A 16,608-nucleotide genomic window follows, 5' to 3' on the forward strand; every position below is an offset into this window, starting at 1 on the left:
TTGCTGCTGCGGTTGATGAGGTGACTGCTGATGCTGCTGCTGCAGCTGTTGCTGGTGTTGTTGAGGCAGCTGCCCTTGCTCTCTCATCTGCCGACGCACTTGAAGCCAGGAGAACAACTCTGATGACAACCCTTCAAATGTTGTCTTTAGCGATGACGCAATGTCCCATCGTTGAGAGTATCTTCCAAGTGTTTCCACAACCTGCTGCAAACATCGCATGCTTCTATCCAAACTATCCTCTCCACCAGCCGGCCGATGAGGTAGAGGTGGCGGGGGAGCGGTGCCTGGACGAGTGATGGGCGGAATGATTCTTTGCTCCGATATGAGCAGCTCACGCTTCTCGTTGAAGACGGTGAAGAACTGTGTTGCCACAAAAAAGACCTTGAGGGCATCTAGGGAGGAGTAGAACGCCGTGTTGACAGAGCCATGGACGACACTATGAATAGTGTTCATGTATGCAATGGCATGTTCAAAAATTAATTTGCGGGTGTAGTCGGTCAGGTGTGGCTGGCGATCGCTAGGCGCAAGGCAGTGAATGTAGCTGTATCTCAGCTCGAGCTCGAAGAACTCGCGGATGCCGGAGGGAAGGTTATCAGGCAGAGACTCGTGCCACTCTCTCATTTCCAGGCACATCTGCCAAATAAAGGAGGCGGCGTCTGAAAGTGGCGCTGCGTCTCCCTGGAAAAGTGTTTGATACCATTCGGATTGGAGTCGACGAAGCTGGAACAAAACTAAAGCCGAGTCTGCTGATTGAGGACCAGTAATAGGCCCAGAAGTCAAGCCAGAGTTGCTGGGATACTCGACATTGATGGAATCGTCTGTGAACGAGAACGATCTGGCGCGGACCATGCTGACCATCCTATCCTTGGTGTTAGCAAGTTGAATCTGTTGTGTAATTCTGGGTTGAACGGGCTTACCGGTCAAGTGCATATACACAGTAAAACATTCTCCTCCGAAGGTCGAGAGCAGCCTTGTCAGGAACCTGGAGTTGCGGCGGGTCTTGATGGAATCCCAAGTCAACCACAGCACGACTCGCGAATCCTATCAGATACCAGCTGTCGAAGTGACCAGGGTCGAGCATTGAGTATTGCGTGAAGAGGATGAGCGACTGAATCTGACTTGGATATCCAGGCATCAGCGCCTTATCAGCAAAAGGCAAGGCGCGGGCGACAAAGTCAAGACCACGGCGAGAGTAGTCATCGTTTTGCTCTCTGCTCTGGGCCGCATATCCGATAGCAAGAACCATGTACAGCAACCAGAAATCAGCATCCTTAAGTCTGTCCTTGACTCTTTCATCTTGCTGGTAGACATTGTCCAAAACGGTGAGCAAGTGAGTCTCCGAGAAGGATGGGAATAGTGAGTAGATATTGGCCATGTAATACTGGACAGTGGCGAAGGCCTCTGCTCTGGTTGGGAAACTATCTTCCGTCGGATCCGGTACCTCGTCGTTAGTAGCGGCAGCCAGCACCAGGCGGGCGAACGTCATGCCGCTCAAGGATGGTTCGAAATCGCGGGTTGTTGCGTTGACGGATCTGGCAAAGGTCAGCACGCACATTCGGAGTGAGGGGCCCAAGAATGGACGTACAAGAAGCCAAAATCAGATACTAGTGCGTTAACATCCGAATCCTCCCTCTTACGGGCGGCTTTGCGGTGAATCGCTGCTCGGATGTTGGCCAGAGAGTCCTTACGGTCAGTAGGGCCCGCCGTCGTCGCTTCATCGACATCGTGGAGATTAACCGATGCCTTGCGCGACCTGGCAAACGCCAACCGCTTCTCAAGCTTTTCAACCCTGAGCTCCAGGGCCGCTACATAACTGAGTCTCTGTTAACACCATGCATGCCGAGATCTCGTGACTGGTTGACCAACCTCCTCTCCTTGCCTCGAGCGAACTGGTCATTGGCCGAAGAACACTCATTTTCGCGGCCTGCCTTCTCACAGGCAGTACAGGCTGGAAGCTTGCCATCACACTAGAATTTTCAAGTATGCATCAGCAAGAGCCCGTCAGATCCATCAGGCTGAGCAGCGGGGGCGAGGACAGCTACCTTGACTTTTGCAGCTCGACCTGTGGGGCACGATTAGCCTCGCATGAACACAAGCAGTCAGCCGCAACCATGACAACTCACATCGCGAGCAGGCCGATACAGGCCGCGATACCCGCAGCAGGGGGTTATCTGAGAAACTTGATCGCGGCATTGGGTGCGATTGAGAATGCGACGGGAAAACGAGGTGCCGTGCCTCGAGACCGCGCTATCTTGAAGCTTCGAGATCGATGACGAATCGCGAGGGGTTTACGACAGATAGATAGAGCCAGGCGATTGGGTTGATGAAACAGATGTTATGTTTTGAGAGATCTGCAGTTTTCTCTCAAAAGAAGTGCGATCCGTCAGATGGGAAGATTCAAGCACAAATGGTTCTTGATTCGGTGGTGAGCGTCTGCCAAAAGTGAAGCGAAGCGAAGCGAAGCGAAGCTAAGATTGAGGTTAAGTTGAGTTTACTGTAAAGCCGGATCGTCGTTGACGGGGCTCTGAAGGGTGCCCGGGATTCGGATAACACTGCAGGGACTGGTGCACGTAAGAGAACAGATCGTCCTAAGCGCGGTATCGCGTGTAGCAGGTGGCGCGTCGGCTGTCGGAAAGTTGAATGTCGAACTTGAGCTGGATGCGAGGGTTCAAAAGAGTCGCAACGATGATGTGTACGATCAAAAGGCGGCTACTGCGTAGAGGTGTGCGGCTGTCGGAAGACCAAAACACGAGGGATGCTGATTTGCGGTTCAGAAGTGCAACAGAGCCGAGAGCGCCGCGAAGCCACAAGTATCCGTAGAGAATCTGTACGGATATTCGTAGAGAGAACAAGGTCCGGGGCAACTGTCCGAGACGAGACGGTGCGCGAGTCGTTCACGGCTTCCCCCTTGCTGTTGCACTACCGCAGCATCTGTGGACTGTTAGGCGCCTGTCGATGATGTTTGGTGCTTGCGTGCTTGCGTCGCGCTGGAGGACGAGGCAAGGGCCGCAAGCAAGGCAAGGCAGGGCAAAGGCGAGGCAAGGTCAGGGTGCTTCGTAGAGTGCAGACGAGGCGGGACAAGGCCAGGACAGAGGAAATGTTGACCTCAGACTGGACTGGACAGTTTGGGGGGTTCGTATTGCGCGGGGAGAGAAGGTTGGTTGTAGCTTGTAGCTTTGGTACTGCCACCAGGCGCATCCAACGGCGGCGTAATAATCTGTGGGATTCCGAGACTCTAAGACTCCGAGTCTCTCTGTGCTAGAGATCGGCGGCACAGTCGACACGGTCTTTTCCCCTCTCTTGTGCGACCGACGCCGACTGAAGGGTCGACGGTTACCCCGCCTGGACTCCGTTTCCCTGAACCTGACGAAAGCTGTGGGAGGCGGGCACGGCGGGCCACAACCTGGACATACTCCGTAGTCCGTACACAGTAGGAAGTACTTCGTACAGAGTACAAGCCACCCCTGAACCCTGACTGCCCTCTTTTTGCCTTGCCTTGCCTTGCCAGATAAAGCCCGTCCCAGTCCCCTTCTCTTCCCTTCCCCTGGGGCCTGGGCAGCCACTGGCAGCTGCTTGTCGATGGATATTGGGCTGAGAAAGCTTCCAGGGTTCTCTGCAGCTTTATTTCTTGGACGGGGGACAGGCCGTCGTCGGGGCCCCCGATCTCGACGAGGATTGACGACACAACGTGTCAACGATGCAATTTGGAACCGGCAGATGCAATATTCTGGAACAAAAATAGAAGGCGAACCGCGAATCCGACGATCCGCGAACGAGAGGAGAAGCTCAAGGCCGCCAGGGGCCAAGGGGTGACAAGCCTGGCGTGCCTGGAGGTCGGCAGACCGAGAGAGCGGCCGTCGTAGTGATAAGGTTCTGCTTGGAGCCGTCTCACATCCAAGACCGTAGACGTCGTCGACTTATTCGCCAGCGCCCACCGGGCTCGACCTTGACCTTGAGCGTCTTTTCATATGTACGGATAGGTAAAAGTATGCTTCGGGTCTTCCAGGTGGAATATTCGTATGTATCCGACGTATTTCAAGCTGTGATAGGTGACTACGGACGGTAGAGGCGAAACTAGAGGCGTTTTTGATGGCACGAGGATGTTGCTGGCCTCACGCTGTTTCCATCACCAGATGAATGAGCTGCCGGGCGCAGGCGCATTGCACGGCATTTCCAGAATCATTGTTTTTGGAAGCTCAGCTCGTCGTTCTTCGGGCGCGCCGTACAACCCTTGTAGGTGTTTAATCGATCGAGGCGACGAGGCCAGCCGCACAGTCTAACAGGAGAAACAAGATGAGAGCCAAGACGATACTGACAGCGAGCTCCATGCGTTGATGTCGTGAATTGCGTTTTGGCTTGCCGCGGTCTGCCAAGCACCCAAGGTGCGCATCGCCGAATCGGGCATAGCGGACAGTGACACTGGAAACTCGGGACGAAAAGACGGAGACGTGGATCTTGCGCCACGATAAGGTGATGATTATGAATGCTCAAGCAGAGCAGCTCTGTTTGGCTGCCGGTCCAGTGCACCGTATCCGTAGACCCATCCGTTGAGGTAGGTAGACTCGTGTAGAGAGAGAAAGCACTTCGAGTCTTGGAGATCGTCACTTGAGATAGGCAGTGGAAGGGCGGTGGTTGACTCAGAAGAAGCCGCCAACGCCCTCTAGTCTTTGCAACGGGCGTGTCCAGACCGAAATGCCACGCCTGCGACCTGACTGACAGGTCCTGTAGAATGACGGTCGAGACAATTGTAGGTACGTATTGCTGCAGGTCCGGACTGAGACAAAAAAAAAAAAAAAACCACTTGAGCGGCGCCAATAAATGTGCATGATGGCGCAAGCCATGGTGCGAATTCCCCTCGCAAATGGGAGCGAGAGACTGCGAAAGTGCCGTGCCGGTGCTGGTGCTGTCATGGTGCCGTGGGTGCTTGGATTTCCCCCACTTGCTGGAGGGGTCCATGAAAAATGTCATCTCATGCAGGGCACGCCGTTGTTTCCGTCCCACAAGGCGATATTGTTTTGGACGATGGGTGTTGACTTTTTTTTTCTGAAAAGTTTCTGTCATTTTTTTCTCTCTCGTTCTCTTCCCTGCGAACTTTCTGTTTCGGGATGTCGATCTCGTGAGAAATACTGCGAGGTAAGTAGCGCTTGAGGAAGGCCCCTGAAGTGTGCCTGTTGAAGGTAGCATTGTTGATTCAATGACACGATGAGGCCAGGAGCGGGATCCGTGGACGGAGGTACTTGGTAGCGTTGGAATACCTAGGACTAGGCGAGGTGGTCAGTAGTGTATGTACTCCGTACACCAAGTCAGGTCGTCGAATGCTCAATGCTTGACAGAGAATTTAGAAATCGACAAGCCTGGATGCCAGGTCAGAAATGGCAAGGGCAGCGTGTGCTAGTGCAGCCGAATTCAGGGTTCAGTCCAGAAAAGGCTCGTCGAGCGTCGGGAATCCTTCGAAATGAGGATTAGGGCGGGGTAGGAGGGACAGAGCCGCGAATGCATGCAGCGGCGTTGGGCGGCGGCCGCGGACGAAGAGACGGTGTGACGAAGGGTATTTCGTCCTCTCCATCCGTAGTCTGCACTCTGTACTCCGTAGTGTAGGTACTCTGTCGGCTGTGTGGTTCTGGAAGATCGGAGTATGGATAGATGAAGATCATGGATCATGATTGATGGGAGGCTGGTAGTTGACCAGTTAGTCATGCATCCGTCATTCCATTTGGAGCATTATTTCCTGGTGGATGTGCGGGCGCTCTCTTCTCTCATGGCCTATGGATGTGCCCATCGTATTCCTGTACGGAGTATTAGTAAGGCAAGGCAGGAAGACATGGGTACGGCGTCTGTCTCCCCCTGATGGTGATTGATGGTGATGTGATTTATGATCGTTGCTCTTGTTCATGCCGTGCATTTGATGTGTATCCGTTATTTTGTCTCTGTGCTGCCGTGGCTGCGTACTAAAGAATAGGTGTTGATGGTCGCATGTGACCTGGACTGGGCGGCCTGGGGGAAGCAAGGGACGGGATGGCGAGGTAGAAATGCTACCGGGTGGGTGTTCCGTCAGACCGGTGTGTGGCGGTGGTGGCAGTCGAGTCCGATGAGGAAGTTGAGATGGGAATGTGAGAAAAGGGTGAGTCGGGGACGACATGTCATTGGCAGTCACCTCACCTCGTTGAAGGGAAGGAAGGAAGGGGGGGCCTGGCACTGGCATACACGCCTGGGAAGGGTCGGCTGCATGTCTCTCACTCGCTCTTGCACTTGGAGTCTTGGACTGCAAGACTCTCCCACGCTTTCTATATCGCAGCTTCCCTCCCAGAACGAAGTGCCTACATAGGTACGAAGGACAGTACGAAAGTACTTCCCTCTTGCCGCGTCTCGACAGGAAAGCCCAGCCTCGATGATGTTTGACTGTTTGGAGAGGCGGGTCTTGTGAGTGGAGACTACGGCGAATCAGATGATCAGACTTTTGGGGGAGATGATCATGGAAGCAGAAAGGAAGGAATGAGCGGGGCAAGGCCGACCTCTTTCGAGGATGGTGGGAGAAGGGCAGGGGCGGGGCACCGGGGTCAAGATGAAGGAGGTGCTGGGTATTGGGTGGGATGAGGCGGGCACGCGGACCCAGAGACAGGAAGGAACTCATCAAGGAATGATCCAAATACTTGGATGGCCGTGCTTTGACTTCTTGCACCTGGAAGGAGCTACGGCCACGGGCAGAAGAAGGAGCGAAAGGTCCTCGCTCGACCTTACTCGAGTAAGTGTGGTGCAGGAAGGCGCATTCAGCATCAGTCAGCCACAACGACACGCCTCACCTCTGACCCCTCAGATCAAATACGCATTTCACGAATACACCTATTGACTAAGTACACATATACGGACACAAGAGTATGAGGAAAAGAGACAGAGACCGTCCAGGTTCCCAGCATCAAATACCTAGCAACAAATCGGGAATTGTCAGTCAATAGCCGCCGCTCCCACATGTCTCATTTCCGCATGTGCCGTGCTATTGCTGCCCGCCTTCATATCTTGTCCTCCCCCCTCGCCCACTCGGTTTGAGCCTGTTCAAACCTCGCGGACCCCAAACTCATTAAATCCTAAGGCTCGAAGCCAGGTAGGGCTGGCTTGAAGACGAGGAGATACTTGTCCCGTCTGCCGGATTTGTTGGCCATTGTATGGATCTGTGTATCCACGGCCATGGATGATGCCGCCATGATTAGTACACTACTGTGTATGTGCCCGTTTCTAATGATCAAATGGAGCAGGTTTACCCTTTGGGCTGTCCACTTCAATATCCAGTCAGTGCCAGTTCGCACCAGTATCTGGCCAGTTTTATCTACTGAGTAGTATCCACGGCCCACGGGACATTTTTGTCTGAATTCAGTCTCCACGGAATGGATTACCTATATGGGTCCCTACGCAGTGGTAACCTGGATCCATCATCCCGCCCACCTACCGCGCCCACCCCCATTGCAACTGTGATGAGTCTTTGGAGGCTTCATCCCGTTTGCTGCGCTCCCGTCACCTGTGTCGTGCCCTCCTGTAACTTACAGTCTCACTGTCGTGATGAAGCACGGGAATGGAGACGATGTTACCGTGCAAGGTACTCAGTTAGAAAGGACGGGAGTGTCAGGTCATCGAGTCTTAACGTAGCTCTGCTAAGGTCCCCCACTGCAATGGTTCTGAAACGCCCCTACCGACACTTGGTACCCGCGAACCTTGACCGTCGCCCTGGCCGATTGCTCTGATTAGCGAATGAACAGCCGAGACCTTGCAAGTGGGTAGCTAGCTTCCTTCCTTCCTCGCATCTGTCGTCCAGCTCCCGCCTCAGCAGGTCCCCCCCTCCAAGCCTCCTTCTCTCCCACGCTGTACCTCGGCAGTACATCCCACTTCGCCTCATTGTGCCCTGGTCCGCACTCTGTCAGTATGTACCTTTTTCTCTCTTCCTAGGATCTCTCGTTTCCCCTCCCTGCCCTGCTGGATAACCGCCCATGCCCATTCGACATTGCCCACAGGTACCGAGCACGACAGCGAATTGAAGTGACAATAGGCAGGGTAGGCAGTGTCTTGTACCAGACATCACCTCTTCGAGCGTATTAAGGTGCCCTTCAAGTTGCCGTGCGGGATACCCGGCAGCAAGCCTGGCAAGAAACCACCACGCGTTGCGGAATTGCGGGCGGACTATCGACTGGACGGTACGGTTAGGTACTCCGTACTCCAGTTCCATTCCCTCCCGGTCTGCACTTGTCACCTTTTTCGGGGCAGTACAGTACCTTAGCCAGCAACCAGCAGCAATAGCGACACCTTCAATTGTGGACCTTTTCGTCTCTTCACGCCCACTGCCCGTCTCCGTCTCCTCTTGCAACTATCCGCCCGTACCCAGCCCGACGTTCATACAGTCATACACCACGTCCGAGTCCACTACACACACGCGACCGGCGAGACAAGAGGACCCTCTCTCTTCACGATACCCTCGACTTTCCTTCGAGTCCCTCGTCAGCCGAACCATGAGACATTCTGCCCGCCCTTGCGCTCCACCGATCCCTTCGCCCACGTACGCCTCCGCCCCGTAAACGATACCCACTACCTACATCGTGAACAACCCTCAACGACGACTACTACCCGCCCTCGCCGGCTCTCTACAAACTTTCCCAGCGAGGCAAAGTCAAATCACCGTCTACTGAAGAAGACGCCTTTGATCCCCTCGCTCAGACACAAATATCGACTGGGCGAATAGCCTCGGTCTCTATATCCCGGCCCATGGACATCTACCGTCATGGCCTGGGCAACATGATGCCACGAAACCCGCCCTACCATCATCACCCGCCTCCTAGCGCTCCTCCGCAACTTTACCCGGGCCCTTCCCGCGCTCCCCCTACCAGCCGCGAAGATCCAGAGAGTGACGGCCCCTCCAATCGCATTGCCCACACTCTGACGGCTTGCTGCCGCTGCCGCCAGGTATGTCGGAGCCGTTTCCCGTAAACCCGGCGCCTCCTGGGCTCCCGAGCCCCGACAAGTGAACAGTGATGTATGGCGCTTCGTAGACTCCGGCTGACTTGCTCAACTCTGTAGCGTAAAACGAGATGCGATCCTACTCTGCCCCGTTGTCTGCCGTGCGAACGCGCCGGCTCGGTCTGCGAATACTACGACACTACCAAGGGGAAGAAGATCAACCGTAATTATGTTATTAAGCTGCAAGAAAAGGTGCGCGCCCTCGAGGCCGAGCTACGCCAGTACACCGACGACGACAGCGAGTTCTCCCACCTCGACGAGGACATTGTGCGACCAGGTGGCCTGGTTCGCCTGAACGATACCGACGAGACTCCGCGCTACCTTGGCCCAAGTAGCGGCATCGCAATGACACGCTTGCTGGTCCAGGGCGCAAAGCTCTTTACCGACTCGAAGCGAATTTCAGAACTGATTCCCGAAGTTCGGGCGCGGAGGATGACGCGCATGCAGTCCATCGTGATGACCAGAGACCGAAAGAAGAGCTATCCCATGATCAGCGCCCACCCTGCCCAGAGCCTGCCGACGAGACCTATCGCCAATAAGCTCGTAGACGTCTTTTGCCAACGATGCAAGTGCCCTCTCTCCTTCCTCGGCTTAACCCTCGACTGACTTTGGTGAACAGCCCAAGTATTTTGGCCGACGTTGCACGAGAGGCTATTCTTGGACGATCTTGAGGCAGTGTATGCTGGAGACCAAGACCCCTACAAGAACCTCATCGTCCGCATGGTGTTTGCAATCTCGCTACAGAAGATGGATCCTCAGTATGCCGGTCTGGCCGACAGTTACTATTTGGCCGCGATGGAACACTTTGAGCAAGTGTCCCGGCCAAAGGATCTCAAGTCTCTACAGAGTTTGGCGCTCATCGGCCAATACTCCCTTCTGACCCCCACGAGGACCGCTGTGTACTACATGGTCGGCATGGCCACGCGCGTTTGTCAGGCAGAAGGCCTGACGGATGAAAAGACCATAAGCGCCGGGAACCTCCTGGACCCCCTGACACTGGATATGCGCCGTCGTCTTGCCTACATCATCACTTCCATGGAAGCTGGTCTGGCACATAGCATGGGCCGACCCAATGGATTCTCCAAGGCTGACGACCGGATGGACGTGGAGCCTTTTGCGACTGTCGACGACGAGTACATCACGGCTGACGGCATTGGCCAGGGGCCTCCAAGCGAGAACAAGCTGGTGGCTCTGCATTTCTTCAAGATGCGCATGGAGCAGGCCGAGATCAGGAGAGTGCTCTACGAAAAGAAGCGCGAAGAGCCCAGGGATGAGAGCCACCCCTGGTTCGCCAAGATGGAGAGAGACATTCAAAACTGGATTGACTCTTCACCTCAAAATCCGGCTTGGTGTAGGCCATGGTGTGTACTGCCCTCCTTTATCATAAGTCTTTTCTAACTGACCGTTTGCAGGTTCACCGGACGTTATCACCAGATGCGCATCTTCCTCTACCGGCCTTCCCCGCAAGTACCCAAACCCTCTCCACGAGCTGCGGGCATCTGCTTTGAAGGCGCGTCATACATTATCAATCTGTCGAAGCAGCAGATGGAAAAGGCAGCAGTCGACATCACTTGGGTGTTCCTCCTCAACCTCTACATGTCTCTTAACACACTGCTCTGGACGGTCTCGTATCCCGAGGTCCGACAGGCCCACCCTCGTGACGAGGTGGAAGAACTGAGTGATCAGACGCTAGATATTCTGGAACAATGCACTGAGCGCTGGCCGGGGACTGCTCAAGCTGTCCAGCTCTACTCCATCTTTGCCAAGGCGTGCCTCCAGAGCTACGAAGCCAGAGATACCCCCATCCTACAACCGTCCAGCACTTTCACGACGCCTCCTTCTCTCTTTGACGGCAACTCTCCTCAGGGTTCGGAAATCTCAGCTTCAACAGCGCCAGGCGGTGGGCCGACGTTCAAGGGCAACCCTCCCCATAACCCACCGCAATTCGGTTTCGTTTTTGATGCGACCCCTGAGTCGATGAACACTTACCAATGGGACCCCAACTTCCCCCCTCATCCAACATTCCGTTCCAACTCGATCTGGGGCAACTCTTCTGGCGATAACAATCCCAATATGAACACGGGCGGCCGCCGTTTTTCCGCCTACCCCCCTGAGTCACCACTGGAAGACTCTACGCCTCCAGCGACGACCACGCCCGGTTACAAGTCCTCTTCCTCGCCGCCTAGCACCATCAACAATGCCATGCCAACGCCTCCCGACTCGTTCAACAGCGGACCTGTCGGGACCCCCTCGAGCTCGACCATCTCGCCGCCCCCGATGGGAACTCCGGCCATGTCACAGTCTTCGCCACTTGTCCTTCAGCACGGAACACCAACAATGGCCCAGCACAGCACAAATATGTCACCGCCTCCGCCGCCTGTTCCCGGAAGTAGGGGGCCCGGTGGCTTTGGTGCTCCGCCGACATCGAATCCTGGTGCGCCACAACGCCCGCTGCCGAATTATAACACAACAGACTGGTTCAACCCGCCCCCTCCGTTTATCAACCCCGACGCCTTTAGCTCGATGAGCAATAGTTTCTTCGGGGACTCGTTGCAAGTCAACGGCTTCAACTCACAAAACCCTGGCTTGGGGCTTGATCAGTTTGGGGGTCCGTTCAATTGGTCACAGGAGCGTCAAGGTAGTCTTAGCCAGCAACAGCAAGTGGAGCTATTGAATGTCCTAGAGAACGAGGGTATGAGCGATATCGATGCCATTCTCAACATGGGAATGAACAACCCGAGCCCCGCCGCGAGTGTCTGGCCACAAGCATGAGTTGATTAATGGAAGTCTGGAAAATGGGAAGAACCAATCGTAGTGTCTTTGTTTTGGGTATTGGCGCGGGTGTATTATATATCGTATACCATGGAGTCACGGGCGGTGGGAGGCTTTGAATTGATTTTGCGGACAGCGGTTGCAGCGATGCGCCTCCGCATGGTAGGTATACTGGGCAGTCATGGATCATGATTTACAATAGAAAGGCGTAAGACTTGTCATCATATTTTGATATACACTTGCTTTCTTGTGCGCTGGGGCCGACCATGTTGAGTGAGATTGAGTTGAAACCCAATCACCAGATCAGCATACCTACCTAGCCTGATCTCGCTGTTTTGTCTGCGTCTTGTTCTCTACATTCTCTTGATGTGATGTTCCGGCAACGAGGGTAAGATGGCTAAAGGAATCATATGACTAACAGTAGCAAATAGAAGTCCAAGTTTGTTTCTTCAGATCCGGCAAAATTCAAGCCATCGTATGGAGCGCATAGAGACCAATTTAATCCCGGAACAACCTCAAGAACAGATGTTTAGCAAGCGAATGATTTGATTTATATACTGATACACCAGGCGCGAGAAGCACGCCCGGTGTGTGAGAGAATGGTTGAGAATATATACATGAAATATGTGTTCTTCGTTTCAATAAAATTCCAAAAGAAATGCAGTCAATGCGAGACAGAGGGGGTGAGCTTTCGTCGAGGTTCCGGCCCCCCCTCCTTTTTATCCCTTTCACATATGCTTTCCCTTTATCCCTTTCTTTCTGAGCATTGTGTCCCCGTTGTATCCCAATCTTTCAACTCGGTACTTTAGTCAAGGAAGCTACCACAAAGAGCAATCATCTCCGAGTTCCATCTAGAGACATTGGCTGTACCACTGGTTGACGACGGTGCAAGTGCTGCCAGAAACGCAGCCAGTAGCTCCAGTCCATCCCTGGCCACCGCACTGGCCGTACTTGGCGACGGTGCCGGTAGCGGGGGCGGTAGACGACGTACGGACCGAGGTCGTGATGGTGCTGGGGCGCGCAGAGGTGGTGGTCGTGCCGGTACCCGGAACGACGACGGAGCCGGAGGCGAAGGTGGAGTTGATGGGGCCGAACTTGATGTTGGAGAACTTGACGTTGGAGTTGGGCGCGTTGGCCTCGATGTCGGCGGGGACGCCCGAGGTAGTCGGGCACGAGCCGCGCTCGGCGCCGGGCTTGCCTGCGCCGTCGACGGGGTAGGTTGAGTCGAGCCAGAGCATGTTGGCGTAGTGGTCGTCCCAGAGGGAGAGGACGAGGACCATGGGGGCGGCGACGGCATCGGACATTTTGGCGAAGCCGCCCTTTGCCTTGAAGACGTCGGTGTCTCCAAATGCGAGCTTTTGCTTTGTGCAGAAGTCCGTGGTGAGGGAGTTACCCGGGTTCGAGGCGATGGTGGACTCGGAGTTGGGGACGACCTTGCCGTTTTGGACGTAGAAGCGCTTGATCTCCGAGAGGACGCCGTCGGAGCCCTTGATGAACTGGGTGACGATGGAGAGCTTCTGGGTGGTGTCGAGGGTGAAGCCGGAGCCGGGGCCGTAGAACTGCTTGTTGCCTTGGCGGTAGGAGTTGAAGTCGCATCCGTCGGGGTCGCAGTCGCCGGCGTAGCGGTCGTCGGAGTAGGTTCCGCCGCAGGCGTTGCCTGTGCAGGAGTGGTAGGCGCTGTTCTGGCAGGGGTGAGGGGTGTAGGCTGTGGAGATCTTGTTGGCCTCTGTTGTTTTGATTGTTAGTTTGTTTTGTTCATGTTCGTATGTGTAGAGTAGAAAAGGGGGTAAGTGAGACTTGCCCCAGATATCCATCTCAGCGCAGCAAGCACCGAGGTTGCCGACACCACCGTTGGCGTCGTTGCTGGAGGGGTTCCAGCCGTCGACGTTGGCCTAGAAGTAATTTGTGAGTCTTTGATATATGAGTTGGGATGTAAGAGTCTTGACTTACGACACCGTTGATGAACTTGACGTCGCGGGGGCACTGCGAGTCGCAGTATCCGGTACCGTACTTGGCACCAGCCTTGTTGGTAGAGAACTTGGAAAGACCACCGTCGAGGTCCATGGAAACGAAGTACAGAGCGCCGTTCAAGCCGCAGTCGACGTTGGAGACATCGACGTCAAAGGTGAACTCGTTGCTGAAGAGGGTCAGTATTCATCCGAACTTTGGGATCATCCATTTCGCGACTGACCCGAGCAGCACAAACTGCTGATAACGCGTGTCTGACTCCATGAGATAGACACGGCTACCAATGTTCTTTCCATAGGCGTGCGTAGTCACGAACTTGAGGTTAAGTTCGTTGCCGCTGGTGGTGATGCCGTAGGTACCCGGGTAATCCGCGCCATCAACACAGCATTTTGTCGCACAGGCAGCGCCCTGCCCGCTAGCGCAGAGAGTGTTGTTCCACGTGTTTTCAGTGTAGCAGTTCGTCGACCCTTCGACGGTGTGAGCCCATCGCCAGTTGGAGTCGAGGACAACGGAGCCGGCGACGTTGGTGCAGGTGCCTCCGGCGGCGCACTTTGCCCAGGTGAGGGACGGGTGGGTCTCGGCTTGGGAGGTGCAGACTTGCTGGGCGCGGGCGGCGGCCGCGAGGGCGAGGAGAGCGGCGAACTTGGTCTGCATTTTGTGATGCTTGGACTGGTTGTGGTGTTGAGGGGGAGAATGGTGGTTTGGGATGAGGGTGAGAGGGATGGGGAATGGGATTTCTGGATGAGGGAGATTGTTGGACTTTTATAGAGACTTCTCGTCAGTCTTTGATGATACTTTACCATTGGATTTCGAACCTTTTGCTTCTTCTACAGCCGCGTTTCCACTCTTCAAGCTTGGATTGATGTGACATCCAACCCCATGATCGACTAGTCTAGCGACGAGGAAGCGAGGATCCGAAGGAGCTCACGGCATCCGGGCCGCAAACGACCTGAAGCCAAGGTACCGGCTAGACTGAAGTGTCCATGATCAAGGGGTAGTCTGTACACAGGTCCACGCTTGGCATCTTTGGTGGTATGGGCGGAGGGGTGGCGAAGGACTAACATCGAGGGGGGGTCGCGCGTGTAAGTGTCAGGAACCACGGCTCCCACGATGCATCGTCGTCAACCCAAAATTTGTACCTCGTTTTCCCGAATAGGCAATTGGAGAAACTGCACCGCTTTTTCTTTGATTTTGGGGTAAGTCGTAAGGTACAGACATACGTGGGTGAAGCTATATTTTGCCGCTCAATACCCTACCCTCTATGCCTATGATTCCTATTACTGCCACTGCCACTATTGTTACCATTCTTATCACTACTACTAAATTTCATTTTCTATGTGTTCCTCAGAGAATACGCTTTGGTACAAGTAGTATGGTAGTGATAGTAATGGCAGTCGAGACAGTACCTAGTATAAGGTCTGTTGAACCCATACGCGTGGGCTCGCAGGTTCTCGCCCTCAGTCCCGAGCCGGGGAGAGAATGAGACGATGTAACCTCCGGCCATGCGGCTGGTCACACACACATCCTCGCTATGTTCACTTTCTCACTACGGAGAAACCGGTCACACAGGAAACTGAGTGCCATGTATGTGTGAGGTGAGGTGGTGGTGAATTCCTCTTCCCAATGCGGACTTGTCCCCGCGGCTTTCCTCATTGGAGCACTTTTCTTACCCCTGCGCCCAACGCGGAGGCCTTGCGCCGAGTACTACGCGCCTCGAATCGTCACAAAAAAAGGCCAGCTTTTTGACAGCGTGGGAGGCCGGTATCGTGAGATAGCATAACCCGAGTCATCTCGCAGGAGGGCCGGGAACGAGAAGAAAATTTGCGCATCCTCGTGATCATGATGGCTTCCCGAAGATCCCGCCAGACTTGGTACATTGTTAGTCTGGTTCAACTCGAGTGCCCCTGAATGAAGTCTCACTCTCACTCTCACTCTCACTCACACGACTTCACACCATCATGAGAACCACCATGAGGGACGCGGCTTCGACCCCCTTCTGGTGATTCGACTGATAAGAGGATTAGAGATACGCGAATAGTTGTTTTAGGCATCTCGCTCCCCGCAATTTGCAAGGATCGCCCTCCAGGCTCCCCGACTTTTCGTTGCACATCATGAGCGGGAAGAGAGAACCTTCTCCCCGCAGAACGCTATTAGCCATCCGGCACTGACTGCCACGCGCCCGCTCTGTTCCTTGCTTTTGCGGAGAGAACGCCACATTCTTCATTCTTTGGAACACTGGGGAGGGGTTGATTCTTAGCGGCATTCAGACACGTCGTTGACGATAGTTCGTCGTTGAACGTTGACGGCGTCAAGATATCTCGACAAGCGAAGCGGCTCTGTTACGCCAATATGCTGGACCCAGCTTGGCTCTCTAAACTTTTGGGTTCTTTGATAATTGATCAACGTGTTCAACCAATGCCAATCAATGCCTACCAGACCGATGGGTTCAGAAACAAATTGTGCGAGATTCAATGGAGCCCTGATTCAATTTGGAGGCGGGAGGTGCTGTCCCATATTGCATGCGTTAAGAGCAGGGCCTGCCACCACACCACTTGTGACTGGTCACGTTGCCTCTCTGCAAGTGTGTGTGTGTGTGTGTGTGTGTGTGTGTGTGTGTGTGTGGCTGAAGGGACCGCGGTACTGCGGTACGGATATTGTGAACCTGCAGGACTTACTTGTCGGTGCTCATCACGGTGCGATGTCACTCGACGACCGACGTTGAGCAAGAACCTCGCTAGCCAAGATTCTACCGCCGAGGGACGCAATGGCCCCACGTCGCAACTTGCCAAGAGGCTTTTGAATTTACCCGTGATGACCAGAAAACTAGAGTTTCTGGGCGGGCGAGGGTCAAGAAGCTTGAGAAGCTTGAGC

The 16,608-nt window shown here is 54.5% G+C and overlaps 4 protein-coding genes across 4 annotated transcripts; 1 reads left to right on the forward strand and 3 right to left on the reverse strand.

The window, feature by feature from the left end:
- Positions 1-366: 366 nt before the first annotated feature.
- Positions 367-2,193, reverse strand: BDP81DRAFT_268978 (fungal-specific transcription factor; the record flags this gene model as incomplete). Its single annotated transcript, XM_060582917.1, has 6 exons — positions 367-859; positions 918-1,532; positions 1,586-1,813; positions 1,867-1,967; positions 2,043-2,062; positions 2,124-2,193. Coding segments are annotated over 6 exons (1,527 nt in total), but the record flags the coding sequence as incomplete, so codon positions are not given.
- Positions 2,194-3,808: 1,615 nt separating this feature from the next.
- BDP81DRAFT_435874 (uncharacterized protein) lies at positions 3,809-5,279 on the reverse strand. The gene has a single exon (XM_060591082.1). The coding sequence runs from the start codon at positions 5,182-5,184 to the stop codon at positions 4,180-4,182; it is 1,005 nt and encodes a 334-aa protein (XP_060441464.1). The 5' UTR covers positions 5,185-5,279; the 3' UTR covers positions 3,809-4,179.
- Positions 5,280-8,307: 3,028 nt separating this feature from the next.
- On the forward strand, positions 8,308-12,048 carry BDP81DRAFT_97192 (fungal-specific transcription factor). Its single transcript, XM_060596540.1, has 4 exons — positions 8,308-8,943; positions 9,058-9,562; positions 9,617-10,358; positions 10,410-12,048. Exons 1-4 carry the CDS (start codon positions 8,746-8,748, stop codon positions 11,767-11,769), a joined length of 2,805 nt encoding a protein of 934 aa, XP_060441465.1. The 5' UTR covers positions 8,308-8,745; the 3' UTR covers positions 11,770-12,048.
- A 572-nt stretch (positions 12,049-12,620) lies between these two features.
- On the reverse strand, positions 12,621-14,406 carry BDP81DRAFT_499152 (family 7 glycosyl hydrolase; the record flags this gene model as incomplete). Its single annotated transcript, XM_060595475.1, has 4 exons — positions 13,961-14,406; positions 13,720-13,906; positions 13,571-13,661; positions 12,621-13,495 (listed from the first exon to the last, which is right to left on the reverse strand). Exons 1-4 carry the CDS (start codon positions 14,389-14,391, stop codon positions 12,621-12,623), a joined length of 1,584 nt encoding a protein of 527 aa, XP_060441466.1. The 5' UTR covers positions 14,392-14,406.
- Between the last annotated feature and the right edge of the window lie 2,202 nt (positions 14,407-16,608).

Source organism: Colletotrichum phormii (assembly GCF_030913505.1).
Source record: "Colletotrichum phormii strain CBS 102054 chromosome Unknown BDP81scaffold_20, whole genome shotgun sequence".
Classification (NCBI taxonomy): Eukaryota; Fungi; Ascomycota; class Sordariomycetes; order Glomerellales; family Glomerellaceae; genus Colletotrichum; species Colletotrichum phormii.

Bases quoted from the DNA above. Each gene is read 5' to 3' on its own strand.
- BDP81DRAFT_435874 (XM_060591082.1), bottom strand. From the start codon at position 5,184: ATGCTACCTTCAACAGGCACACTTCAGGGGCCTTCCTCAAGCGCTACT.
- BDP81DRAFT_97192 (XM_060596540.1), top strand. From the start codon at position 8,746: ATGGACATCTACCGTCATGGCCTGGGCAACATGATGCCACGAAACCCG. The intron at 9,563-9,616 runs GCAAGTGCCCTC...TTTGGTGAACAG, and splicing joins AGACGTCTTTTGCCAACGAT to CCCAAGTATTTTGGCCGACG. The intron at 10,359-10,409 runs GTGTGTACTGCC...GACCGTTTGCAG, and splicing joins CCGGCTTGGTGTAGGCCATG to GTTCACCGGACGTTATCACC.